Source organism: Bolinopsis microptera, chromosome 5 (assembly GCF_026151205.1).
Source record: "Bolinopsis microptera isolate Bmic1 chromosome 5, MBARI_Bmic_1.0, whole genome shotgun sequence".
In the NCBI taxonomy this organism is placed as follows: domain Eukaryota; kingdom Metazoa; phylum Ctenophora; class Tentaculata; order Lobata; family Bolinopsidae; genus Bolinopsis; species Bolinopsis microptera.
Genome location: NC_087076.1, coordinates 15,139,743 through 15,167,617, shown reverse-complemented (window position 1 = coordinate 15,167,617; position 27,875 = coordinate 15,139,743). Strand labels below are relative to the sequence as shown.

Sequence of the window (27,875 nt, the reverse complement as noted above, 5' to 3'; positions counted from 1 at the left end):
TGACTGTAAATGTGGAAATTAGATTTTGACTTTAAGATCCCTAATAGTCTACTCCAAATGTTGCTTGGAGTATAATTAATGTTAATAATTAAGCCTACCATATTATACATGATCACACAAGTCACAATGTGACTGATCCAGTGACACGGAGCACGGTGCAAGTATATGTTATTAATACTGCTTACTAAAGGCTTCATGTCACCTTTTAGCTAGAAATTCTTCATTCTGTCAACACACTTCCCCTACCCACCTAACCCTTTGAGATTTTGCAATCTCGATCACACATCGTAACGTTTTAACTTCGGTTTTCTTCTATTCGTATTTTGTGGCGTACGCGTATTACTTCGTACGAGTGAAACTGGTTATGCTTTCTGCTCTTCCAACAAAACCCAACCGTCAACTACAGAACGGGATGGAAGGAGAGAAATGTATGAGATGTGGCAAAGGGGCCCAGCTTGCTCCGTGTTACACTCGACCAGATACGGGGGAGGTGTACCACTTCCAGTGCATCATGATCAGCGTACCACTGGAGAAAAGCATTGCTCTCGAACCAGTTACTGATGTTGAAAGGTACAGTAAACGACCTGGACCAGCTTTAACCGGTATTAAAACAATGGAACACTGGGACACAGTATTTTCTAACCGTATTCTGGGACTTTCTCACAATATTTGTGTTTAAACTAAAAAAGAGAAGTGTGAGACTTCAATTAATCAATTAGCAACAAAATTAGTTAATTGTAGTTAATTAGCAAAAAACTTCACAACTAAATTTAATATCTCAGTCTGGGAGAGTTCCAACAGTTCAGTTTGGAGCACATGAATACACTGAGAGCCCTCCATCACAGTCCTGGTTTTTCTTGGAGCAAACTGCTTGAGGACCACGCAAAGAAGTGGTAATATACTGCAATTAATCCTAAAATCAATCAAAGAAATGGTAATCTGTATACCACAATTATTGAAGTCATGGACTTGCCAATGCCAGTTACCATGTTAATAATCAGTTCCTGTGCTAAAAATGAACTCTCTGTCTTGAGTCCAAAGGTTTGAGTCGGTCAGGAAAACTTTAACCACCGCACCTCACACCAACACATGTTTCACATTAATCCCCTACAGGGTGGCACATATTCTGAAAATAAACGAGGGTAAAGAGCCCCACGAGCTCCAACTACAGCACGATAGTTATCGAGGAATGGGGGAGACTCTCTACGTGCAGGTGTGGGTATTATCATTATGATCATTTGTTAAACTAAATTCTAATATCATGATATAAACTCCTAATTCGTGGGCCCTGTACACTGTACAGTGTATATGAGTATTGAGTTAAAAGTAAAACCATTGAACTTGCATTTTCTCTTGGAACTATACCCAAACATTAAAGCAGATTTAAACCAACTAAACTTCACAGTCGTGTAATAGTACCCTGTCTACTCACGAGGCAGCTACGAGAGTAATCAATAACTGGTATGAGGAGGAGGAATTATTTGACTACGAAGCAAATGAGTACAGTAACAATTACTCACACTTCTGTCAACTTATCTGGAAGGGTAGGTAATGAGTACAGTAACAATTACTCACACTTCTGTCAACTTATCTGGAAGGGTAGGTAATGAGTACAGTAACAATTACTCACACTTCTGTCAACTTATCTGGAAGGGTAGGTAATGAGTACAGTAACAATTACTCACACTTCTGTCAACTTATCTGGAAGGGTAGGTAATGAGTACAGTAACAATTACTCACACTTCTGTCAAATTATCTGGAAGGGTAGGTAATGAGTACAGTAACAATTACTCACACTTCTGTCAACTTATCTGGAAGGGTAGGTAATGAGTACAGTAACAATTACTCACACTTCTTTCAACTTATCTGGAAGGGTAGGTAATGAGTACAGTAAAAATTACTCACACTTCTGTCAACTTATCTGGAAGGGTAGGTAATGAGTACAGTAACAATTACTCACACTTCTGTCAACTTATCTGGAAGGGTAGGTAATGAGTACAGTAACAATTACTCACACTTCTGTCAAATTATCTGGAAGGGTAGGCCATAAGATTCAATTGATAACTACAAATCATTATGCTTATTAAGGTCTAAGCTTAATTTTTGACAGTTTCGTTATCTGACTTTATAATAAGACTATAATAAGACGTTTTACGATTTAAATTTGCAATCTACATCTTTAATTTCTCAAAATACCTGTTCATAAAATGTACCTGTTCACAAAATGTACCTGTTTATAAAATATACATGTTCATAAAATGTTCCTGTTCATAGTATAGCTTTTTATCGGCACAAATAATACTTCAAACCAATTGTTGCAGGATCATGGAAAGTGGGAGTGGCGACTGGTCAGATTGGTAACACATTTGTAACTGTGGCTAACTACTGGCCCGCTGGGAACATACAGTCCTGGTTTATCGACAACGTTCTACCAAAGTAATTTAGAAGCCTGAAAATATGTTAATAGACCTTTAAATGTACAATATTGGGAATTTACTTAATTTTATGTCTGTTAAGTCAAGTTCTGCCAGCAAACTCTGCTGCAAACAAACTTTATCGTCCATACTTCACAGAATTATTTTCATTGCAAAGCGGCTATAATATTGGCGCTGAAGATATTATTACTTTTTGTATTTTTCTTGCATTGGTACTGGTACTCAGAACCTCACAATTTTGTTTTGAGTTAAGTCTGAAGATGAACATTGAGATGATACGATTAGTTTATATTGAAAAATATAGAACTGTGAATGTCTTAGAATTAGAATTATGATAAGTTTAATAACATAAAAGTTTAGCGCTAAAGCAACGCGTGATCAGGATATTTTATATTTTAAGAAGATCAAGCAATGCTTTGTAGGGTTTACAAATGGAATGTGACATACTATTTGAGTAATTTCTTGTTGCTATTATTTGTGGAGACACCGCGGTTCAGTTAGTAAAGTGATGCTTTCTTTACAACGTTACAAGTTTCAACATGGATGTGGATATTCCCTGTATTTTTGATAAGAGACGTTCGAAATTTTCAAAAGATAACGCACGAGTATGGCTTTAACGACGAGAATGAACTATATATTATATTCAATTCAAGAGAACATTTCATTTAGTTGTCAGACGGATTTTATCCGCCGGCGGACGTCAGGTAAAAGTGACTCCGGCCTGAAAATATTTAGAAATGTGTTTACAGTGAATACCGAGCATTTTTGTACGTTATTCTCCTTCGCCACCACGCACTGTATCCTGGCATTTTACTGACCTTTCATCAATTATATAAACACTATATATTATATAAGAAGTTTTTAAATTATTTGAAGAGATTTATCCATTATATAGAACAGCAGCCAATATATATTTTTAACGGTTTTTTTGGATTTGAGGCTCTTAATCATAATGATGTGCCGAGTTTACCTATTGAAGCGTTTAACAAAGAAATAATGATTATTATTGCTAATAATTCTTGACCACTGGTTGAATGATAAATGATGACTTATTTCTACAAAATCAAAGTGAGTTTAATTTGTCTACATCGAAGTAATTTTATTTACCAAGGATATCATTTCTAAGATAAGATTTTAATGTTATTAGATGGCCAATATTCAATCTTGGTGTGTACGTTTTTTTCGTTTTAGCCTTTAAGCACAACTTTATCTGAAATTATGATAATTTTCAAATAATACCTTTTCTAAAAATGTAGAAAATTATTTAATAAATAAGATTCTGTCCATAATTACATACACAAATTATCAGCACAAATCTACAGGCCACAGCTGTGTTAGTTTTTGTGGGTCACGGTTTATTGAACATTTGTTTCAGTTTGGGGAATGTTTTGTGTTATTCTTATTGTTGATCAGAGGGTTGATGGTACAAGATATAAAATTTATTTATAAGCTCCTCTAAATACTAAAACAATAGGCTAGCTCGACAGACTTATAATTGAGATAAGTGAATAAGTATCCTCTGATAGCTGTCAAATAATAACAATTCTAAGAATGACCTCTTCTAATCTATTCATATTTAGGTCGACCTTCAGACTCAATTATCTAATTCTATAAACTCTATAACAAACAGTTTCTGCCTGAAATTTTCGGGAACCTTTATAATACATAATATTGAGCTTGCAATTAGCTAATAAACCACGTCTAATCCAAGGAGGCACGAACCCAATACAGAGCGCGAGTCGCGACCGCTTACTGCCAGTATAATAAATATATATAAATACTAGTGCCCGCGGGGTGATTAAAAATTACGCTCATTTTTTCCCAAAAATACCAATATCTTAGTACGTGATTTTGGTGAAAGTGACTTTTCTCAAAGCATATTTTTTAAACCCTCTCATAAGTGTGATAATCAGGTGTCTTAAAAATCATACCAGAGCGTTGAAATCTAATCTGCATTAGTCTGGAGTCCGGATGTCATCATATTGTGCAGTGGAAGGGCCACCTATTATGCGACAGGAGGGGTATTACGTTACATGTGGATATGCACTGGATGAAACGCTTTGTTTTCCCTGTTTTATACAATAGGTACAGCTCTTGGTGTTAAAGTTAAACTTAACTCAATATTTCAAAGGATAATAATTAAGTTACACATATATCTATTAGTATAGACAATATAGAGTCTATGGTTAGAAGAGGGCTGCCTGTAGGTTCCGTTTTACGGCTTTTATTATTAATAAACAACAACCAGTTAAGTTTAAGAGATTTGGTTGGGGAGGCGGGTTATCGTTGTGAAGTACTGTACTACTCACGAAGTACTGTACACGATGTTTTCAACCCACGAGTCAGAGAGCAAGCTCAACTGACGGCTCCCAGATGGCGTATGCACATGTAGGTGAATCGGTCTGATCAAGTATAGTTGGTTGGGCTGTGATTGTATCGACCATGAGTACCAAGCAAGCAGATATTTGAATTGACTAGATTTCCACTGGTAAGCGATTCGGAAAATCATGGGCCGGCATAGTGCCGGGGCGGGTATGATCCGCCAACCTCCGAGTTACATGCCTGGTGCTCTACCAATTGAGCTACCGGCGACCAGTTAAGTTATTCGTTCAACTACGAGCATTATTATAATTATTATAAATTTATCTTATTGTTAATTTTTGTACGGCTTCGCAGTTCGCATGCACCCTTTTCGCCGGCCCGGCTACGTTTCATCTATGAGATGATGGTCGGACAGCGTCTGACAACTTATTGTCTACCATATATATTATAAATATCATATTATTTATTATGATGTTTATTAAATTATTCGTCATATTATTAATTTCATTATATTTACATCAAGAACGTGTTGAATTTATTATATTGCAAGGCCCCCGCCCGAAACGTGTCTCAAAAGTAAAATTATACTGCAATACAAACAGTGAACTCTTCTTTTGAATATCAATAAATGCTCATTAGTGATTTCCTCGACCTACACACTAGAGTGATACTCGTGCTTCATTTCATTTTATATATGATTAATAAGATAAATCCATGGGAGCTGCCTGCTGCATCCACGATTATCCACAAAAATAAGTTTAATAAGTATAATAAAACAACTCAGTGTCGGGTTACAATAATCTAATAATATGGTCAAGAATTAAGTTGAAACTTTTCACATTCTATAGATTTAAATGTCGACACTCTGAAAAATGACACCTCGGCAATGCAGCGGTCAATCAATATTTGCACCTGATCCAAGCCTAGCGTAATATAATTATCTGTTTTTACTTTGTAGCTGTACCTGGCCGTAGCTGTTACTGCTTTAAAACGCCCCGATTGCAACTTTATGTTACATAATATAGCAGGACTGAGGAAATCAAAGCGCAACAATAACCGTAATGCTGATAACAAACCAGTATTAAATTTAATACCATATGCACGTCCACAAGCATTACTGAATCTATTTCACTGGATACCAATTACCACCATAGTTACAATATCAAAAATTCACCACCAACCACGGCATGGGCTTAGCAAATCCTAAAGGCCACTATTAACTTTAACTGTGCTCAGCTATGCTTGTATTAAAAGCTTTATTCTGAACAGTTTTTTACAATATTTAATGTTGTGTGAGTTTTGACTTTTGATAGATAATAATTACAATTATATCATATATATTTTTAGTAAACATTGGCTGGCACTTTTATTCGGGCCGGTCCTCAACAAAAAGAACTAAAATTAAAATAATCCTCCTTAAATTCATAATTAACTATACTTGTACTGGGCAGCTTAGGTTTAGAGTAGGTGTAGAGTAGGTTTAGAGTCTGAGTAAGTTTGGATTAAGTTGAAGCACCTCTCCAGCGATCACACACAGTGAGCACAGGTTGCAAATGGTATTTAAATATTTCTTGCTTAGTACCATCTGGCTGCTGGCAGCTATATTCTATGAAATGTACAGCTACATGAACATCTGGCAGCTAAATTCTATGAAATGTACATCTACAGTCTACACTCTGCATGTGAAATGTACAACTCATCACAGAGCTAGTACGCTAAACAGCTAGCTATTCAGAACCACAATGATTACACTGAGTGTGCTTAGAGTTAGGTGTCCACAGCTCATGTAATATTATAATAACTAGCTCGATAATTGTCATAATTCAATACACTGGTCTCCCGGTCACGCTGGTTGTTAGCCTTCAGTTTATTTCTGCCTTCTTTCTAAGCTCAATCCTCTAGATCATTCGATTTAGTCTAGCCTTTAAAAGTTGTATCACACCAATTAAAGGTGCACATCGTATTGACTTCCTGCTTTTCCTGAGTCAGCTCATGATTTATAGGAACTAAAAGTAAATAATAAATCCGTTTATTAGTATGGCTGCAAAATTCCTTAGATATCACTTCTGTACCAACAACAACACGTTTTCTTCGCTTCGACACGAACAATCATTTACAGTTTTCTTTTGCTCGGGTTGTGTTGATGTCGGGGACGATTTTAACGTAATTTTGGCAAGCAAAGCCGATTATTTTTGCACGAAGTTTCCTTAGAGTAGGCTTCATGTCGAGATGACCGTACATCCGAACAGTTTCTGTCAACACTCGTCAACAAACGAACGTCTAATTCCAATTATCAAGCTGTTACTTATAATTTAATGACTATGGGCACGGTAAACCTTCCAATCCGATGGTTTCAATAGCACAGTTTATGACAGAGCCGCTTAGTTCTGAAACAACTGTTACCCTTCCGTTTTACCAATTCCTCTGCTACTACAATATTAAATATGTTTGCGTCGCTTCCAACAAAACCTCACCGACAACTGCAGAACGGGATGGCAGGAGAAAAGTGCGCTAGATGTGGGAAGGCGGCCTCGCTAGCCCCATGCTACACTAGACCGGATACTGGGGAGATGTACCACTACCAGTGTATCATGATAAGTCTACCGCTGGAGAAACCTATTGCTCTCGAAAAAGCAACCAACCCTAACAGGTTAACATTGTTAGGCAATAATCATATACATTAGACAACCATAGTCAAGACAGGAGTATGTATATGAGGCTATTATCAAGCCAGGAGTCTATCAGGTTAGAGTATAAGTTTGACTTAATAGAGTTACTACCCGACCCTTAGTATTTGTTTTTCTAGCTAGGACTGGTGACTAAGATCTAGATTCTAGAATCCTGATTCTAGGGTTTCCCCGAAGCAATAATAATCCGGGACCAGGTTGAGGTTCCTGTTTCCAATGATATATGTGCACAAGCAGTGCACAAGCACCATTGGTTTAGTTCAGTTTAACCGGTCTCGACACTGGATATTTTTGTATTGACGCCAACGCCAGGTCTTCTGGTAAATTTGAAATTAACGCAGCTAAGACTAACTTTTCTATTAAACGGAAGACTACCTGACTAGAACAAATATAGCTTAACTAATAACCATCCATTTTGTCACAGTTTGGGAGAGTTTGAACGAGTTGGTCTGGAGCAGCACAACCGGTTAAGAGCACTCCACCATAGTCCCCCTCTTACTTGGAGCAACAAACTTGAGGATCACGCTAAGAAATGGTAATTTTCTACAAGAATTTAAAACTTGAATTCCTATAGACGAACTCAACTGTCTTAGCAATCTGATAAACTGTTGGAGATGGTTAATTCATTGAGCCAGATTACCGCAGAAAAATACCTCCTTTTGAATACCCGATTTATATGAAGGAACGCTTCACTGTCACATTTCATTCCCTTACAGGGTGGCTCACCTGCTGAAACTAAACGAGGGTAGATCTGCCACTGAGATGGAACTGCAGCACGACAGTTATCAAGGAATGGGGGAGTGCCTGTATGTACAGGTTAGTGAATTAACAAACATGATTCATCCTGAAACTTGGATGGATTTAGAGATTTAAGTGGCTAATGAGCTTCAAGGCGACTACAGTACTTGAAATTTAACTTGCTCTTTATCTTGAGTCCTACAGAGATGATCAGAAATGAAATAACCATCAGAATATTCCCTGAACCCTGATTTAATTGAATCCCACAAGATTTCTTAAAACTAATCAATCAACTAGTATTGTGGGAGCACGCTGTCTGCATACGAAGCAGGCACCAGAGTAACCAACAACTGGTACAGCGAGGAGGACGAGTTCGACTATGATGCTAACGAGTTTACCCACGATACATCTCATTTCTCTCAAGTCGTCTGGAAAGGTAAGCGCTAGGCAGGGTGTTCATGGTGGCACTCTACTATTCTCGTCTGGAAAGGTAAGCGCTAGGCAGGGTTTACATGGTGACACTCTACTATTCTCGTCTGGAAAGGTAAGCGCTAGGCAGGGTGTTCATGGTGGCACTCTACTATTCTCGTCTGGAAAGGTAAGCGCTAGGCAGGGTGTTCATGGTGGCACTCTACTATTCTCGTCTGGAAAGGTAAGCGCTAGGCAGGGTGTACATGGTGGCACTCTACTATTCTCGTCTAGAAATAAAATGGTAGGGTGCCATGGCAAATTCGTCAAAATACATTTAACCCGATCCAATTGTTTCTTACTTAGTTTATTTGGGTTAGAAACGACATCTGGGTCCCTACCCTCGCACAAGATTATTCTCAATTTTCTTGTTGTGTCCACAACTAATTGTGATAGCATCTATAATCTGAAGTATTCTCTATCTTAGCTGTACCTGTATTTCTATTCTGCAAGGAGGCTATTCTAATTCTAATTTGTGGTATCTACACGGTCAATTGGAAACGTCTGCCACATGCTCGTAATTTAACAAGGTATGGGAAGGTCCGTTTAAGGGCGAATCACATACGAAATATGGATCAGAAAGCTGGGTTTGTCATCAACTTGTAGAATATATAAGCACATGTTTCTAGTTACCACCTCTCAACAGAACGTCAGCTCCTTAATTACAGTAATCTCTATTCACTGTAAATATCACAGAGACTTGGTATGAACTGAGGTTTCCAAACATTTGGGGAAGACATTTCAGTGCCTGTTACAGATTGTTGCACGAATATTATATGAGTGTCGTAACATAAGCCACAACGTTTCTTTCACGAAGTAGTACCAAAGGAATAAAACATGGAAGCCTCAGAAGTTTTGCAACAATTAAATAGCTGAACTTGGTCTCTTAACAAAGTAGAAAATAAGAAACACGTACAGATGACTAAGCTTAACAAAGTAGAAAATAAAAAACACGTACAGATGACTAAGTTACGACTCAATTTTGCGGTAACCTGTTTTCTTTCGTGATTACCACAAAATACCCAACATGCGGCCATATTAAAACCCGAGGAAACCTGAATAGTTAATATATTCACTTCAAAATTCTTACAGGATCGTGGAAGATTGGCATGGCGACCGCTCAGATTGGTAACACATTTGTAACTGTGGCTAACTACTGGCCCGCTGGGAACATACAGTCCTGGTTTATCGACAACGTTCTCAGAAAGTAGATTGGAATTGTATCCGAACACAGATTATGGTTAATTAGATGTTAAAATTTATCAAAATAAATTCGTTTAAACATATTTTAGCCAATTAAATATTTTAGCTAAATAAATCTCTTAATATCTTGAACTTTTCTGGAGGATCGAATAAAAAAGTTGAGCATGACTAGGAGTGCAGCATGACAGAGTCTTTCGGTTTTTCGAGACTATTTTATAACAGATTCTTATTTGGAATGCTGGTTTTTGAATTTTGTTGTTAGTTTTTCACTTTGTAAAAAGAATACAGTAAATATAATGAATAATAATGATAATGAAATATTAATTTTTTATAACTTTACAGCATCAAAATGGTAAGTTCAAAACGAATAAAATATAAACAAAATTCATTAATCCATTCCCAGCAGAATGATTACAATGTGAATGACTTTAACAAAATGACCTTAATGATCAATGGCGAAAGATTTTGATTAAAAAATGTTTACAATCCTGAGCATGATGCTCCGTGCTCGAGGCAACATATAAGTGCGGCAGGTGCGGAAGCGTACTATTTGCCGTTTTCCGCACATTTTCGCACTTTAAGCTGTTTCCCGGCTGAACAGCTTTTAAACTTTAAACCGGACCGTAACCAGGTATTAAGGGGGGGGGGGGGGGGGGGGGTTCACCCTGATTTTTTTGTGAAACTTGTTTTCGAGATAGCAATTGACCAACAAACTAAGACCGGTGACCGAACTTTTGAGGGGGTCCCGGACCCCAACCGCCAAACGGTGCCCGCGGGGCAGCCACGCCCATATTTTGCCCAAATTAGGCCCAATTTAGCCAAATACCCTGAACCTGCCCAAAACCCAGATTTTAGGTGCTCTACTTGTAGCTAGTGGTCCCTTGAACTCGTATATGAAGTTTCATCAAGATTGGACAAAAAATGACTGAGTTATGAGCCAAAAACCATATGACCATATTTGGGCATACGCACCAATTTTGATCGATTTTGGCCCATAAATTGGGCAAATATCAATATTTTTGAATGAAACCAACTTTATATGGAAGGTAAGCCTATTCTACACATTCTCTATGAACATCAGCTCAATATCTACCTAACTGTGGATTCTGTGTTCAAATAATAGCAAAAAATGAACAAAACTGCCCATATCTCGGTTCGCGATATTTGCAAAACTGACTTCGCTCAAAACAATAGAACTCAATAGGGTTTCAATATTTTTACATGAAATTTTCAGAATCAACGTAGAATCGCATTTTGACCTTAAGTTTTCGGACAGAATTTTGAGTTAGGCCTTTAAAAAAATTTGGCGGCCAAATTCTGAAATTTGCCGGGCATTTTTCAGAATTTGGCCGCCATCTGCAAAGCCAAAAAATCACATTTTCTCCCATAACTTCAAAGGGAAGCATTTTAGGGTGTTTTGTTGTTCATAACTCATATATAAATGTGCTAGTTGCGGTTATTTTGCACCCTTCAAAAAGTCACTAGCACATTCCTATCAAAATTTTAGAAAAATCAGTAAATATTAAAAACGAAAAACGTGCCTAAATTTGTTGTTTGGCTTTGAGGTCCAATAGATCAGAAGGTGATGAGTAAGAACATTTTTGAGGGCATCAAAAACTGCGCCAGAATTCAGAGAACAATTTGATGTCAAGCATCAAATAATCCGATCTTCACTGACTGACTTTTTGTTAAAATAAGCCTGAAAAGGACAATTTTAGCTTTTTGACTTTAAAAATTCATAACACAGCAGCCTTTTTAGATACGATATCAAGATTTTACACACACCTTGACATAGTTGTGAATAAATGGCGAGCAAAATTTCAACCCGATACCGCAAGAAATAATTAACTTATAGCGTCTCAACCACAAAATAATTTTTTCCGAAAATCGCACTCTTAACCAGGAAATGCTCGATTACAAAAATGGGAATTCTCAAAATAATTTTTTTTTGTGTGGAAACGGTGCGCTAGAAGGTCACTGAACTGCCTATGAGGTCATTTGGTCTGGACGGCACAAACCACTGTTTTGGGGTATGCCCCCTTAATGTTGCCTCTTATTTTACAGGACTGCTAAATATTGTTATCGGAAAAGCTACATTACACAAACAACCTGGAATAAAAACCCGTTCAAATAAAAGCCACAAACATTGGAACACCTTTCAACGTAAAACACTCTTTAGTTTACTGGGGACGAAATGAGAGGCTCCACAAAATACATCATGTCTTGTCCCCATTAATCTATCATTATCGACCCACTCAGGAGAGCGAAAAACGAAACTTAAAACACTATTTACTTGGTGACATGAACCATACATCCAGCATCTGTTGTTTACATTATACTACTGTTAGGTTTAATATGAAAATTTATCCATTCGAAAATTGCAAATACAAAAATATAATATTATTATTAATAATACTAATTTACTACTGAAATAACTATTTTGAAAAAATAGCTGTCTTTAATCCCAAAATCCCCTCTTTATTGAAATCCATAAACCATAAAGATATTGCAATTGTCATTAGATACCAAACAAGCTAAACCTAAACCTCAACGCCTTAAAATGAGGCAAAAACGAGGCCAGACACAGTGTCCAAATAAACACCACAGGGTCAGCCTTATCAACCACTGACCTGATCATGCCCATATAAGGAACAATCGTCTTGTCCACGTGGTCTTCGCGCAGGGGTTTAATGTATCCATGGTAATCCAGGAACTCTTTCAAGGTAGGTTGGAACAGTGCCAGAGGTGGGAAATATTCCTCCTGACTGTCACGTGTCCACCAGTTACGTGTTCCGTTACCGAACTTGGTGTAGTGGTATCTGGCAAGAGAGTAGGGTTAAAACACAATTATTAATTTTGTAGTATATTGATGTTTGTAGTGTTTTGAAGGAACATTCCATGCTTTTTACAAAATCTTCCCAATTGAAGATCGACGTAGAAAAAAGCATTACATTATACTTCATACTTATAGTCGAGCGTTAAGGGGAGATACACCAAAAACGTTTTTGCTCCGAACATCGATTTTATTTTATATTATGGTTAAATAGACAAAAAGAATAAGATTGCACACCTTTAAAATTTTCTAAAAATATTCCCTCATCGAGGAAAAAAATATTTTTCTTTTTCGAAAATTTTTAAAATTTTGAGAAGTCTGTCACTGTAATACCGATAGTTCGGCCATTTTAAAAGTTTTCTAGCTGATTTTTTTACTAAACATTACTTACAATCCGTACAAGAAGTCATTGAAAGGATTATATAATTGAACGATAAATGACGAAGTTACAGACCAAACAAGGTCAGAAAAATAAAAATTGAAATTTTTCCCACTTCTAAAGTTGTACATTTCACCAATCACCCGGGTCAGCAGATATCGCTTCATAAATTCTTGTGAGTGTAGCTGATGATCATATCAAACTTTTTGGAGTAGGATTTCTCTCAGATTTGAGTTTTAAGCTATGCAATGTGGCCTCAAACGACTTAGTAAAATTCATCGTAAAAAAGGGCAAAAAAGGCAGATTTAAGGCTTAAAATGCCTATAACTCAAAAAGAATCAGTTTTTTTGAAATAATTTTTACAGGATCGTAATCAGCTTGGTAAGACGAATCTTTTAGTACGACATTTATAATATTTAAAGACACAAAATTTGTAAAAAAATGTGTACAATTTGTACAAAATTGTGTTCGAGCTAGAAAATTATTTAAGACAATTTGTCTTCTAAAAGCACCTATTTGGTACTAAAAGATTCGTCTTACCAAGCTGATTACGATTCTGTAAAAATTATTTCAAAAAAAACTGATTCTTTTTGAGTTATAGGCATTTTAAGCCTAAAATCTGCCTTTTTTGCCCTTTTTTACGATGAATTTTACTAAGTCGTTTGAGGCCACATTGCATAGCTTAAAACTCAAATCCGAGAGAAATCCTACTCCAAAAAGTTTGATATGATCATCAGCTACACTCACAAGAATTTTTGAAGCGATATCTGCTGACCCAGGTGATTGGTGAAATGTACAACTTTAGAAGTGGGAAAAATTTCAATTTTTATTTTTTTGACCTTGTTTGGTCTGTAACTTCGTCATTTATCGTTAAATTATATAATCCTTTCAATGACTTCTTGTACGGATTGTAAGTAATGTTTAGTAAAAAATCAGCTAAAAAACTTTTAAAATGACCGAACTATCGGTATTACAGTGACAGACTTCTCAAAATTTTAAAAATTTTCGAAAAAGAAAAATATTTTTTTCCTCGATGAGGGAATATTTTTAGAAAATTTTAAAGGTGTGCAATCTTATTCTTTTTGTCTATTTAACCATAATATAAAATAAAATCGATGTTCGGAGCAAAAACGTTTTTGGTGTATCTCCCCTTAATCTCAAAGTATCGAATTCTAAAAGAATAACCTGTATTTGAGAGCTCTGATAAACTTGGGTGGGTTGTCTGGGAAGGGGTTGTGTTTGATAAGGTTGTTAACATCCGTGCTGTTGTTAAGAAGGCGGTACGCTAGATTTATTATCCAGGGGTTGTAGTTGTAAGATCCGAGGGCTGCAAACCACATCTGCCAGTCTAATCGAGGCTGGTGGGGCGTCACTACCTGGGGAGGGTTAGTGTGATTGGGAGAAAACAAACACTGCACTTAACAGGGTTTAAAAGTAATACGATAAATAACTCATTGTTCCAATTGTGTATTTAAACAATTAAAATGTTAAACTTTAACAACCAAAATATCAATAAACGTACGGGGGGAGCGCGAGATAGGTCGCCTGGTTTGTAGAGAAACTCGAACTCTTGCCAACCCCCATCGTGTTTGTCTGAGCCTTCTAGGATCACCTAAAAGGGATATTTAATGAGATATTGATTTAGATTAAGAAGCAACCCGTACTTTTAAATATCGACCACTGTACAATATACAATGTACACTGTATTAAAAAGGAATGCAAACAATACTTTTCTGACACAAGTTACACACAGATTAAAGAAATAATTGAATGTTAAAATGAACATATTGAAGACAAACAAATCACAAAATTACATATTTATCTTTATAATCAAGCTGCTTAACAACCTCTGTTTTCATGGAAAGATTAAAGAACGATGATCAAGCATCATTATAGTATTAACCCAATATTTCCACAGTTAACCGAAGAAAAGTGATTGATAACCTTTGCAAAATATTGTAAAAATAATTCGAATGTTGCACAGTTCATATATACCGTAAATTTTAAATACTAAATAACAGTTAATAAATAATTCATTTGTACCGTGCCGGTACAAAGCTCTAATCACAATTCTGAATATTTCGAAACGTAATTCGAAACACTCTTCATTAAATTGGAGTCCAAAATCAAGTTCAAATTGTGAAGGGATGGAATGTCCTGGATAGTTTAAATTGTGATGCCCCCACAAGAGATGGTCTAAGTGTCTGTTGCTCCGGTAGTGTGATGCCCCCACTAGAGATGGTCTAAGTGTCTGTTGCTCCGGCAGTGTGATGCCCCCACTAAAGATGGTCTAAGTGTCTGTTGCTCCGGTAGTGTGATGCCCCCACTAGAGATGGTCTAAGTGTCTGTTGCTCCGGTAGTGTGATGCCCCCACTAGAGATGGTCTAAGTGTCTGTTGCTCCGGTAGTATGATGCCCCCACTAGAGATGGTCTAAGTGTCTGTTGCTCCGGTAGTGTGATGCCCCCACTAGAGATGGTCTAAGTGTCTGTTGCTCCGGTAGTGTGATGCCCCCACTAGAGATGGTCTAAGTGTCTGTTGCTCCGGTAGTGTGATGCCCCCACTAGAGATGGTCTAAGTGTCTGTTGTTCCGGTAGTGTGATGCCCCCACTAGAGATGGTCTAAGTGTCTGTTGCTCCGGTAGTGTGATGCCCCCACTAGAGATGGTCTAAGTGTCTGTTGCTCCGGTAGTGTGATGCCCCCGCTAGAGATGGTCTAAGTGTCTGTTGCTCCGGTAGTGTGATGCCCCCACTAGAGATGTTCTAAGTGTCTGTTGCTCCGGTAGTGTTAGTTGTCACTGTCTTACCGTCTCAGCTGTCCCATTGTGAGCAGCTCGGTCCGAGAATTCAGCTGTTAGTTTAGCTTCTTTTTTCTAGTTCACTGCTGGTGTGACCCCTACAGCTCTTCTTAACATCATCATCACATTCCCCCTCAGCTCCCTGCTTCTAGCAAATATGATGAGCGGTGTCAGAAGTGCGTTCAAGAGCGGTAGCGTCGTGCTTACCATTAATGTGATGACTTTCCAGCTAAAGTCATCATAAATGAAAGCTTTACTTTTAGTGTAAATCAGTAGGACTGCTATTCCTGAGTTACAGACCAGGAAAACAGCAGAAAGGATCGCAACTGTGATGTTCACATGTGACCAATCAGTGAGTGCAGGGTGGTCAGGGTCACGAGCACGTGCTCTGAGTCGTGTGACTACAAACTGGACCACAAGACAGATCAGAACAACACCAATCGGAGCTAGAAACAGCAACCCTACTTGTAGATCTCCAATCATCGTATACGCAGTGAGGGGCATTAGCTTTATAAAAATATCAAGCCAATTCGTCAGATTATGACCAACAAAAGCTAAATCCACATTCAACCAGAGGAGAAGATAGGGGTAATCAAGGAATGCAGATGATTCGTAGATGTCGTACCACACATCCACTACAGTCAATGAAACTAAAAAAGCGATAACAAGAGCTATTACTATCTTCAGAGCTCTAACATTGAACTGATGGAAAGGGAAGGATATTTTAACCGTCCTCAAAACAGCGAGTACCATATTGAAGAAAATAGATGAGGCGTAGCCGAGAAGTGACAGTACACCGTGCATCACCACACACACGGTAGCAGAGATAGGAGGTATCACGTTATATGATAGGAGGACAACACATATCATCAGGATCAGGTGACCAACACACGTGATCAAATCAGCAGCTGTTATCATGATAAATAGTGTGTTTGTGAGGGTCCCACGGTTTCTCCAGTAGTAGGATAGGACTATGGTACCAACAGCCAATACGAGGATACACAACGGAATGTTGAACGGGACGAGGAATATAAAGACATTTTCCATATCTTCATCAATTCCATTTGAGTTGTAAAGTGAATCATTAAGGAATTATTGTCCATCTTACTAGAGTAGAGGATTCGAGAGGATCAACAAAGAATATCAGGCGCACAAATAATACCATAATATTTCTCAGCGAGATTTGGAACATTCTGATTATTATGAAAGTGTTTCCGTGTTACATTTCCGTCAAAATTTTGTACAATTCAACAGAAAACGGAGCGATCACACAGAGAATATAATATCAAAACAATATGTTGAGTAGATCACTGACAAGATAATTGTGGGATCAATGCCACAGTATCAGAGAAGGCTGGAGAGAAAGAAGGAGTAAATGACACAAATCTTGCTCGTCATACAATCCAACAAGATGCTGTTTCTTTGTCGTTGCTAAGAACAACCCGCGAGGCATTTTCGTGCCGAAATGGAGAAATGATGAAATCCAAATATTTGTAAAGTAAATTATAAACTCATATGTATAAGTGCTGTGAAATAGAAGTACCAATATTTATAGCAGTGTCCCGTATGCTGCAGTACAGTCGTCTCTAACAAAAAGACAGACCGGATCGAGCAACTGTATGGTGACTTTATATAAAATATGTAGTTCGACTTTAACTAACACAGATTCAGTCATAGTAAGTAGAACCTGTAAGACTGGCCTCCAGCTCGCCATTTTTGAGATTCAAGCAAATCGAGGATGTTCAAAGGGTGTGGGATGTTCAGTTCGACAAAATACCGGTGGAAATTATTTCGTAGGCCCTAAAATGACTTCTCCAGATCCAGTCTTAACCTTAAATTTGACATCACTCACTAGCTGAAGTAGCTCTGATACGTCCGATTAGAACCTATAGTAGGAGACTAGAGCTCATAATAGATTTAACATATCAGCTGTAAACAGATAACTCACGCTGAGTGTGTAATTAATGAACAATGGTTGGTGGAACATACCTCTGGACGGCCACCGACCCCCGTCATGCTTCTGAACAAACCGTAACTGTTTGCAACGTGGTAGTGGCGTGTCCTGAAAATAATCCACCATTATAACAACCGTACCGTCAGAAGGCATGATAAATTGTTATGAAATATATTTATCATTTTAATCACCCAGACTGAAGCCCATACTTAGCAAGAAACGTATCAAGAATTATACAGAATTTATCCCTAGAAAGGGATAAATTCTGTATTGAGCTGTTAGCCCGGAATACGTTTATTTTCTTTACATACCATCAGATTATCAGAAACTTAAAACTGTTTAATTTTGTAAGGGGTTCGTTGCCATTTTCATCACAGACTTTTAAAAATTTCTGGTATAAAGAGCGAAGCTTGATAATAATAATGACTCTAAAAGGCTCTCTGGTTCTAAAGTACACGTGTACAGATGGCCTTTATAGTGTGCAAATACTGAGTGAACGGATCATAGAACCGGAGCCTGGCGTATCATATTATGTAAACATGATACAATTCTAACTTAATATTTTAGTAGTTAGCTGAAATCCTAAGCAGGAGCCCCGTAATTCGCTGGTGGATTCTTATCATTTTTTAGTCTTTGATTGAAAGTCTTTGAAATTCGATTTAATTTTAATTTAATTTTAACGTCGTATTGCCATTAGCCACGTATTCTATTATCGTTATACTTATACAATCCGGATTTTATAAGTTATACTTATCATAATATCGTCATACTTTTAATCTAGAATTTAATTAATTACGGGACACACAGTGCGAAGGACCACGACAAAGAGTGTGAGAGAGAGAGAGAGAGAGAGAGAGAGAGAGAGAGAGAGAGAGAGAGAGAGAGAGAGAGAGAGAGAGAGAGAGAGAGAGAGAGAGAGAGAGAGAGAGAGAGAGAGAGAGAGAGAGAGAGAGAGAGAGAGAGAGAGAGAGAGAGAGAGAGAGAAGAGAGATAGAGAGAGAGACAATCTGCAATGCTTGCGAACCATAGTAAAAGCTGCATCTCAAAAAACATCAGTTGTAGTGCCAATGATAGGTTTCAGTGCTAGTTTCAGTAGTGTGAGTGTGAGCTCAGTCATTGAGTCACTGAGTGACAGACCGCACGTTTTAACTTTTAAGTTATTTGTTTTGTCTTGGTTTAGACGTGCTAAGCAGGATGTCATCGGATGACTTATTTGTTTTCTCTAAGTGAAGTACTTATTTTTGTCAATATAATAGTACCGTAACTGCTGAACCAAATAGTTCAATTAACTTACAATTCATATCATCATTCAACATTATATATACCGGGCCTCTCGGGGGAAACAACATGTTGGGGGGGGGGGGGGGGGGGGGGGGGAGGGGAGGAGGCGACATTATTACCCCGTCGATATTGAGGAAGTTGAGGAAAACATGGGCAAAATGGGCACCATTTGCATTAATCGGTAAAAATCAAAATATTTCTGATACAAATTACTATACCCCCCCCCCCCCCCAATATACAACCTACAGGGAGGTTTGACTGTATCTAAAATGTTCGGGTAATAGTCTGATCAAATCAGGTTGTACAGTTATAACAATGACTTGGTCGGCTAGACCGTACAACAGCAACCCCAGAGCAAGGTCCCCTCTAAAGTCCTCTCACTGTAAGTCAAGTCACAAGAAACGCACGACTCCAGAACCGGACAACTTTACTGTAAGTGCATTTTGGAGATGCCTGTTATCCGTGATGTTTAATATGTTTGATATTAATGCTAAAAATATTAATGAATTTTCGATATCGGACCTTTTGCGAATTTTACAAGTTAAGTCACGTGGTATAAAAGAATGCTAGCACATTTCATTATTCTATAGTCATTTCATCAATCAACTCATCGAATGTTAACATTACAGATAAAAGATGACGACATCGTGGTCAGAATTGAGGAGGCGATACAGAAGACTGCTGACGATTTGTCACCCAACTCTGGGTATTGTACCAAGGAAGAGCTCCGCAAGATCATCAAGAAAAGGCTAGTGGCGGCCTCTTTATTCAGTCCTCTTTCGAGAAGCTTTATATATAAAAGCTTTTACTTCAATGTTCGAATCCTAACTCCAAACTATGCGGTGGCCTCATTAAAAGCCAATCCCTACAATTGCTTAATACCAGTCATTGACATCAAGCACAGCGTAAACTAACACTCTAACAGTTCTAATATTAGAATATTATAGCAGACGGGTTTAAAGTTAGCACAACGTAAACTAACAGTTCTAATATTATAGCAGACGGGTTTAAAGTTAGCAGTTGAGCATGGCAAATCGACATTATCGAAAACCAAACTTGTAATCTTCTTTGAACAACTAGAGTTATTCTTCTCCCCAACTTCAGTTCTGCCCGTTATATGTATATATGTTATATAGTTTAAGTTATTATATAATATATATATTTATATATATATACATTATATAATAACTATATATGTTATATAATAACTTAAACTACTCCTCCTATGATAACCGAAGTAGCCTTACTTGATGCACTATTAAAGTTGCTTGATAGCTATTAACTTATAATCCCGTTTATGTATAACAAATAGACGTACCGTCTTTATTTACAGTTAAATAACCACCAGTAGAAGCAATAATCGGTCACCATTTATCAAGCAAGCCTCTGCAATGTTCATGTTCTCGCATTTATGATTATCGTTTGTTCTCGTTAGTTTATTCAGAATTCAACTTCAATATATGCACACAGTTCCGCTCAGGGATCCCCCTAAAATGGCAGATTTTCACCAAACCTACATTTCAAGACAATACTGCAGGTTTAAAAAGCTGGAAGTAGGGAAGGAGCTCATTCCATCAGCAGTAGAGCGAGCTATGGAGATCATATCCAGCAAATCACGGAGTGTGTCGTCCCAGCTCCAACGAGACCGGGTCCTCAACACCCTTTCTAAACTCATGCTCAAACAATACGAGGGACTCAGCCAGGCTAACCGGGATCTGACGGGAGGTTTGGAGGATATAAACAATTTTATAGTGTGCGAGGAATGGAGTGATGAAGGAGAGGGCCGGGGGTCTGGTAAGAGGTATAAAAGAGCAGAGTTCCAGGCCCAGTTCAGTAAGTTAGAGGGAATAAGGTGTGAGGGGGAGAGAGTGAGTTTGCAGCTGAGCCAGCTGACAGATGTCATGGAACAGAGTGTGTTTGATCTGGAGAGGAATATTCATCAGCAGAACTTGTACTTGGCAATACCGTGACGAGATATGATCTGAGATATGAACTCAAAATATTTTCTAGATGACCAAGCACAATTATATTTGTTAAGAATTACATGACTTGTTCTTCGATGCCAATAATTTTAACTAAGTTACTGTATAATATGCAAGATTGGCTTGTTAAGAAGTCTGTACCAGGAGATTGCTTCACGATCAGATATTCGAATAATTGTTACCGCAATATTTGTTTGTTCTTTCTTTGTAAATTACATGTAATTGAGATAACACAGCAGATTAAATGTGATGAATAAAACTAACATACTATTTTCCACAGAAAACTCAACTATTTAATAGACATTGCAATACTAAATAACACATAAATAATAAATACGCAAAATACAAACCTATGATATCAAATAGCATATATTATATGATAAATATGCAAAATACAAACCTATGATTACCCCCGGCCCCCCCCCCCCCCTACAAACCTATGATAAATATGCAAAATACAAACCTATGATGACCCCCCCCCCACAAACCTATGATGGAGCTCCTGAACCGAGAGTGGTATCTTGTTCTGAGTATCTCTGTCAAGTTCGGTAATGGGCATCAAGGACACCGCAAACATGGTCATTACAGCGCACGAGACTATACTTGTCTGTATCACTTCGCCCAGCTTTATCATCCTGGTGCACAGTAAACATTAGTGTGGCACATTACCTGGTGCACATCAAACATAAGTGTGGCACATTACCTGGTGCACATTAAACATTAGTGTGGCACATTAGCTGGTGCACATCAAACATTAGTATGGCACATTACCTGGTGCACATCAAACATTAGTGTGGCTGTCTGTGGCACATTACCTAGTGCACAGTAAACATTCGTAGCACAAAAACTGTGTGACAAAAGTCTGGGTTAATAAAACAAAAGTTGTAAGACAAAAAGGATGGGTTAATATTTTAACTTGCCATTCGTTAGAGCTATTAAATAAAAGTTGCAATACAAAAAGGATGGGCTAACAACTTAGTTTAAACAGTTGTTATTTTTTTGTTGTAGTCGGAGCTATAAAACAGTCAGGGGTCTGTAGTTAATAATAAAACTAAATAACCAAATGTTGCACTAACTTTGACTTATCAGTAGATCTCAAAGTGAAGTAGTAAGCTCTGATAATATTTCCAAGAAGGGACACCAGGCCCATAACAATAGCCATTGGAACGGAGTGGGATAGAAACCACTCCAACTCGGGTCTAGCAAACGTTAGTTTACCACAGTTACCATCTACCCCCACTCCACCCAGCACCCTCATTAACCAGCCCGCTCCAGCCACAACAGACAGGATACCTATTGTGGACACCGCCCTGGTGGGGATTTACTATTAGTGTTATTGATAGGGAATTTTAATTCGACTATTGGGGTATAATGACAGAACTATGTAGATCAGTTAATGCTTTAGAACGCACCGACTTTCCAATCACTCAAAATATTCCTACCTGACAGGACATTTACTAGCTCCAACGACAACCCTATACGGCATCTTCACCAGAGCAACCAGCAACTTGAACGGTAGTTTGAAAAGAGCAGCAACAGCTCCCAGGCCCCCACTAGAGACAGGAGAGAGGTAGGTGACTAGAGTAGCAGCGGAGGGGAGGTAGGAGTCGTCAAGGGAGGTGATCACCAGACCACATGTTATCATGTTGAAGAAGTTGTAGTTTCCCGTTAACATGATCATCAACATCAGGGACACCTGTGTGTATTAAAGTTATTGAAACATAATTTTATGATTCTTGTGAGCTATAGACATGGAGTCTGCTAGGAGAGGAAAGGCATTGCTTTTCATCAGAACCCTAGCTGATGATCGAAATTTGCAGTGCTGCAAAATCTCAGCATGACTATTACCTGAGCGTAAACACCCATAGCTCTCATAGCAGCGATAGGTGCGAAGAAGAGGAAGGGGAAGACTATCTCAATGAGGTATGCTCCGATCACCTCAAGTTTGTGAAAACAGTCGGGGGACTGGTGAGAAAACCAAGCTAACGGTGTCGGAATACACTGAGGGATAAATCATAATTAGTACATTAAAAATAACTAGAAGATTAAATTAGAGAAGAGAGCAAAAAAAGGAAAATAAATTGTAAAATATCAACAACAACAGAAATAAAGTAACTGACCTGACTCTCATAGTGCCAGTTCATGGCAGTAAGGCCCCACCAAGTCGGACAGCCGCTGGTTAACTTGACCACACCCGACGCAAACATCAGCCGGAACGCCAACCATCTCACCAGCCACAACGTGATGTTGTCATGTGGCAAACTGAGGGTGGAGTAAGGTAAAATAAGTTAACTCTTAATGCGCAGATTTCCTTAAAAGTTATGCAAATTGTGGGGATTTGATTGTGAAATGTAAACGCTGCACTTATCGCTCCACCAACGCTAAGGTCATAACAGAAATCCACTACAAATAGACTAGATCCAATAATATAACGACACACTGATACCTTTTTTTGGAGGGGAAGAGAGGGGCTACAAGAACACTGAGACAAGTAGTCTCTAACAGGATAATATCCCACTGAAACCAAAGGAACTTCCTCCCCACCTGTAGTGATAACTGTCAAGTATTCCACTTAGTCTAGAATACAGGTAGAACAAGTGGTAGAACAATATAAATAGTTCAAATTATAGTTACTGGAAATTTGGTGGGCACTACTGTTCTTACCTAAAATGGTACAGCTGCAACTTATATCATTTATCCTGGCACCAGGATATCCGTAAGACACCATAAAAGGTAATAACAGAGTCTGACTAACCTGATAGAGGCTGAAATAGAGTGCTCCCAACAAGGCATAAGCAGGACTGACCCTCAGAGCTGGGAAGGCGGTCAAGAGGCCAGCTAAAACAGTTCCAACTAAACACACTAACTCGGCCGTCTCTTTCAGAGGCAGATTGAAGGTTGCAGCTAGAGTCTTCAAACTGAACCCGGTGGGGGTGGCTTGATGAGCTGGCATCACTCCATCTTCTCCGTACAGACCTGGGAGGATGTAAGTAGTTATGAAAGTGGGAGGGAGCCACTTCCCACTACATTATCAGACAGTTTAGAACGGTTTTATTTTCAACAAATTTAAAATTTAAAACTTTGATCGGTTTAAAATCCAATAAAGCGTACAATAGGTCATAGTTCAACTGCTTGTTATGATTGATGGTTTTTAAACAAACTCCGACAGAAGTGTACTAACCAGGCCACTGGACGTAGAGCGATGAGAAGGCAGCAAGATGGCAGAGTGCCAAACAACAGAGGAACCAGTGCTTAACCCTGTAGGTGGGTGTACCGGGGGTGTTGTCTGCCATCCTCTGAGTCTTAACACCCATAATACTGGGAGTAATAGGTTAGTTAATTATCATTTTTTAGTGGTGTGAAACAAAGAAATTTTCATTAGGAGTTAGGGGCATATTCAAGTGTGCAATAAATTCAAGCAATTTTAACAAGTTGTAGGCGAAGAGAGTGGGAAATAAAAACTCAGAATACAGTCGCAATCAGTATTGTATACAATTAAATACACTAACAAACTCTAAGAATTAAAATAATGACACACAACCACCCAGCAATATGTGATTGACCTTAAAACGGTTATCCAGTAATTTGAAGATGGTTAGTTGAGATTTATAAAATTCGGGACAAAGAAAAAAAAACGGTGGTTGGATGGTGGACGTCTGGACGATGAGGCCTCAAACAAAAAAACTCACAAAATTATCTACCCGAGCATTCAGCATTCATAATAAGTGCATACAAAATCAGAAGACATGTTCAATCAATACGTGGATGTCGGATGACGAACAGTTATCAGGAATTCGCTAAATGTTCTATAAATTATGTCATGTAAATCGTGCTGCTGTAAATTAGTTCTCCACAAGATTTCCTCGAATGTTCTCCCGGCATGGGCATGAGGTAAAACTTTAGCAAAGTTCGTCAACACAGTGCTGTCGACATCTTGAATATCTTTCAACCTGCGGAACTGATGTGGTGAAAGATACTGTCTGAAGTTATTCGTTCTGGTCTGGTCGTTGATGTAACTACCTCTGGTTAGACTCGGATAGCTGCAATTTTTTAAGGGAGATTCAGGAGTTTGCAGATCGGTTTTGTCTGGAGTCTCACTGAGTTCAGCTGGTAGTATCTGGTTCTGACATATGAGTTTTGTTTCCGAGCTGGAGTCATGGGCAGGCTTGATGTAAACATGGGCAAACAGCTGCACCAGAAGTTTCCGTCTCAGTAACCAAACCACAATCATTTTGTAAGATTCAATCGTCTCCTTGTCTTTGAAGCAATCCAAGATCTCGCTTAGACTCTTCCTCACAGAAAACTTGCTCAGTTCATCGTAAAAGTTAAATCCGGGGAACTCCTCTCTAAATATCTCATCGTGCTCGGGGTACTTGCAAATGGGAACAGCATGGGATACCATGTACTCATTGGTGCTGACTACCGGATACACGATCAGGGCTTTCCTCCAGCGGACCAGTGCCAGGACTGCCCTGCACACCTCACGGTAGTCCAGATCAATACTGAACGCTATATCACGTAGACTTCTGAAATACGGCCTGGGCAGGTCGAGGAGTTTTATCAGACCAGGACAGCTGTCATGATTTAAGTTTTTCTTTATTTCCACATGGTCCTCCAAGATAATGAAACTTTCAAACGGAGCCACGCTCGTTTTAATTGCACAGTTCTGCGCCTCGTGGAGCTGAATGAAAAAACTGAAGTTAATGGTTTTGTTTATCAGCACTTTAGCGGATAAATCATGTTTGATGGAGTCGAAAACCTCACTGAGATTAGCCGGTAAACTATCTTCCTCGTCTATCATCTCACTAAACGGACAGTGCTCCACGATAGAAATCTCCATCTCATCTATTTCATGAGGATTAATATGCTCTCTGGTGGGTATATCGGCTTCTCTGTAGTATCTTCCAATCATATCTAGGTTTTCTGAAATGTAAGAGTTATTACGTTCCTCATAAGCGTATGCCACAGACATCCTCGTCGATAGATTGATCAGAGATTCCATGATATGTGGTTCCGTGTCCCTCTCAACCACAAAGATGATATTATACAGAGACTTAACCTCGCTATCAGGCTGAAACGGGTACCCCAAGAACACTAAACTGTCAACAGAAACACGGAACGGTCGATGACAACAATGAGGTGTCCTGGGTATGAGGAGACTCTCTAGACTTGAATCCCTTAGACCGTTTAAAACCATTTTACTGTCCACTACAGCGGGCTCCTCTACTGAGGCTCCCTTCTTGGAGAAAACCCCGGTGGGGATAGTTCGGTCTTCACTTCTGTTATCTACATCGTGGGGGTATCTGAAGAGGACTTTGGGTCCGTCGTTAGCGTTAACAACGAAGATGATACTCAACAAACTCTTTAGCTCTGTTATTTGCTTCTGTGCCATTATTCGTCATTTCTACTGTAATTAATAGAGTAATTCGATAGATAGTAATAAATATAGGTTAGTATTGCATGGTTAAAAATGTTCGTGCTGGACATGATGGGAATAAATATACTTTGTTACTAAGTAATAAATCCAATTCAGGTAAAAATGTTCAGTAATCTTACAAGGGTTAAAAAAATATTCATAAGCAAAACATTCATTATTATTAACAAAAGATTAAATATTAATAAAAACTGATAAGAATCACAAATTTTTGCTCAACAAAACACTATTCCACACAAATAGACATGATAATATATCAAACCATGCATAAATATACTGTAATTTACAGTACAAATGAAACCTGGCCGTCTACATCAGATTTTTTTAGCCATTACTATTTGAAAAGTCATTTCCTTATTCTTAACAATCGACTCTTGAAGCTTGAAGAATGGAAGTGATGGACATGGTATGTTTTCCGTGACGATTTTCTCGGTTTTTTTAGCAGCACTTTTAATAAAGTGGTCATCCAAATTCTCTCCACCGTAATATTCTAATCCATTTCGTAGCAAAGCAGCTTTCATCTCGTCTAATGTAAGCAAGGCAGACATAAAGTTCATCTTCATGAACTTGTTAAGATCAGCTGACTCACCGGTCCTAAGAACATCAGTAGTTACCAGAACCCCACCGGGACGCAGAAGTTTAAATATAGTGCTCAGGATTTCATCAATTCGGTGATGAGCATAAAACATAGAGGTCTGCATCATCACATGGGTAAACGTTTGATTGGTCACAGCTTCAGGCAGATCGAAATATGAAGCCGCATAAAACTCCGATTCAAGATCGGGCTTCTTTTCTTTCTTGTAAAATTCTGCCGATTTATTAGCGTTTTCAATATGGCATTCAGCCAAATCAACTCCAACAACAGAACAACCAATATGAACGGCGATATCCATGACAGGGATGCCCTGGCCACATCCCAAATCTAAGACATGGGAAGCTGATTTCATCTCAGAAATTTCAGCAACCAGAGCAGTCATATTGCGAACAGATTGCGCAAGGGAGTCTGACTCGGTTTCATAGTAACCAACAGTACGATACCCTGTTCCTCCAAATAGTTCATCAAATACACCTGCAAAACCAAATGGTTAAAGAGTAAGTCTCTTGTTGTTACAAGCTGCAAGATTATGTATATATTTTCAGCAAGATTAAATTTTTAAAACTACGTGTAAGTAACTTAAAACTAGAAAACTAACTTGATTTGGTGCTAATGTTCCATCTATCTTTGATACTTTCAATACGATCTTCCTCACTACTAAAGCTCATGATCTGATGAAGTTATTTCAAATTAGATTTTAGATATTCTCGCTGATAACAGAAGCGGCCGCACAAAAGCATGTACGTGACTTATAAAATCATGACAATGA

At 38.3% G+C, this 27,875-nt stretch overlaps 5 protein-coding genes and 1 long non-coding RNA gene across 6 annotated transcripts; 3 read left to right on the top strand and 3 right to left on the bottom strand.

The window, feature by feature from the left end:
• Positions 1–286: 286 nt before the first annotated feature.
• On the top strand, positions 287–3,500 carry LOC134815227 (uncharacterized). The gene is made up of 5 exons (XM_063823742.1): positions 287–570; positions 783–893; positions 1,114–1,213; positions 1,406–1,544; positions 2,322–3,500. The coding sequence occupies exons 1-5, from the start codon at positions 365–367 to the stop codon at positions 2,438–2,440; spliced, it is 675 nt and encodes a 224-aa protein (XP_063679812.1). The 5' UTR covers positions 287–364; the 3' UTR covers positions 2,441–3,500.
• Positions 3,501–7,137: 3,637 nt separating this feature from the next.
• On the top strand, positions 7,138–10,109 carry LOC134814984 (Golgi-associated plant pathogenesis-related protein 1-like). The gene is made up of 5 exons (XM_063823378.1): positions 7,138–7,407; positions 7,869–7,979; positions 8,161–8,260; positions 8,480–8,618; positions 9,743–10,109. The coding sequence occupies exons 1-5, from the start codon at positions 7,202–7,204 to the stop codon at positions 9,859–9,861; spliced, it is 675 nt and encodes a 224-aa protein (XP_063679448.1). The 5' UTR covers positions 7,138–7,201; the 3' UTR covers positions 9,862–10,109.
• A 1,808-nt stretch (positions 10,110–11,917) lies between these two features.
• Positions 11,918–24,391, bottom strand: LOC134815600 (lipase maturation factor 2-like). Its single transcript, XM_063824153.1, has 12 exons — positions 24,259–24,391; positions 23,833–24,053; positions 23,524–23,621; positions 23,198–23,339; positions 22,926–23,078; positions 22,520–22,773; positions 22,154–22,387; positions 21,566–21,712; positions 17,850–17,922; positions 14,588–14,677; positions 14,251–14,441; positions 11,918–12,672 (listed from the first exon to the last, which is right to left on the bottom strand). Exons 1-12 carry the CDS (start codon positions 24,389–24,391, stop codon positions 12,372–12,374), a joined length of 2,037 nt encoding a protein of 678 aa, XP_063680223.1. The 3' UTR covers positions 11,918–12,371.
• Positions 18,967–19,847, top strand: LOC134815601 (uncharacterized). The gene is made up of 3 exons (XR_010160254.1): positions 18,967–19,045; positions 19,394–19,527; positions 19,725–19,847. It is a non-coding gene; the product is annotated as an uncharacterized LOC134815601 (long non-coding RNA).
• A 154-nt stretch (positions 24,392–24,545) lies between the features above and the next one.
• LOC134816101 (GATOR1 complex protein NPRL3-like) lies at positions 24,546–26,487 on the bottom strand. The gene has a single exon (XM_063824848.1). It carries the CDS (start codon positions 26,467–26,469, stop codon positions 24,832–24,834), a length of 1,638 nt encoding a protein of 545 aa, XP_063680918.1. The 5' UTR covers positions 26,470–26,487; the 3' UTR covers positions 24,546–24,831.
• Positions 26,488–26,825: 338 nt separating this feature from the next.
• On the bottom strand, positions 26,826–27,488 carry LOC134815477 (uncharacterized). Its single transcript, XM_063824012.1, has one exon. It carries the CDS (start codon positions 27,486–27,488, stop codon positions 26,826–26,828), a length of 663 nt encoding a protein of 220 aa, XP_063680082.1.
• Between the last annotated feature and the right edge of the window lie 387 nt (positions 27,489–27,875).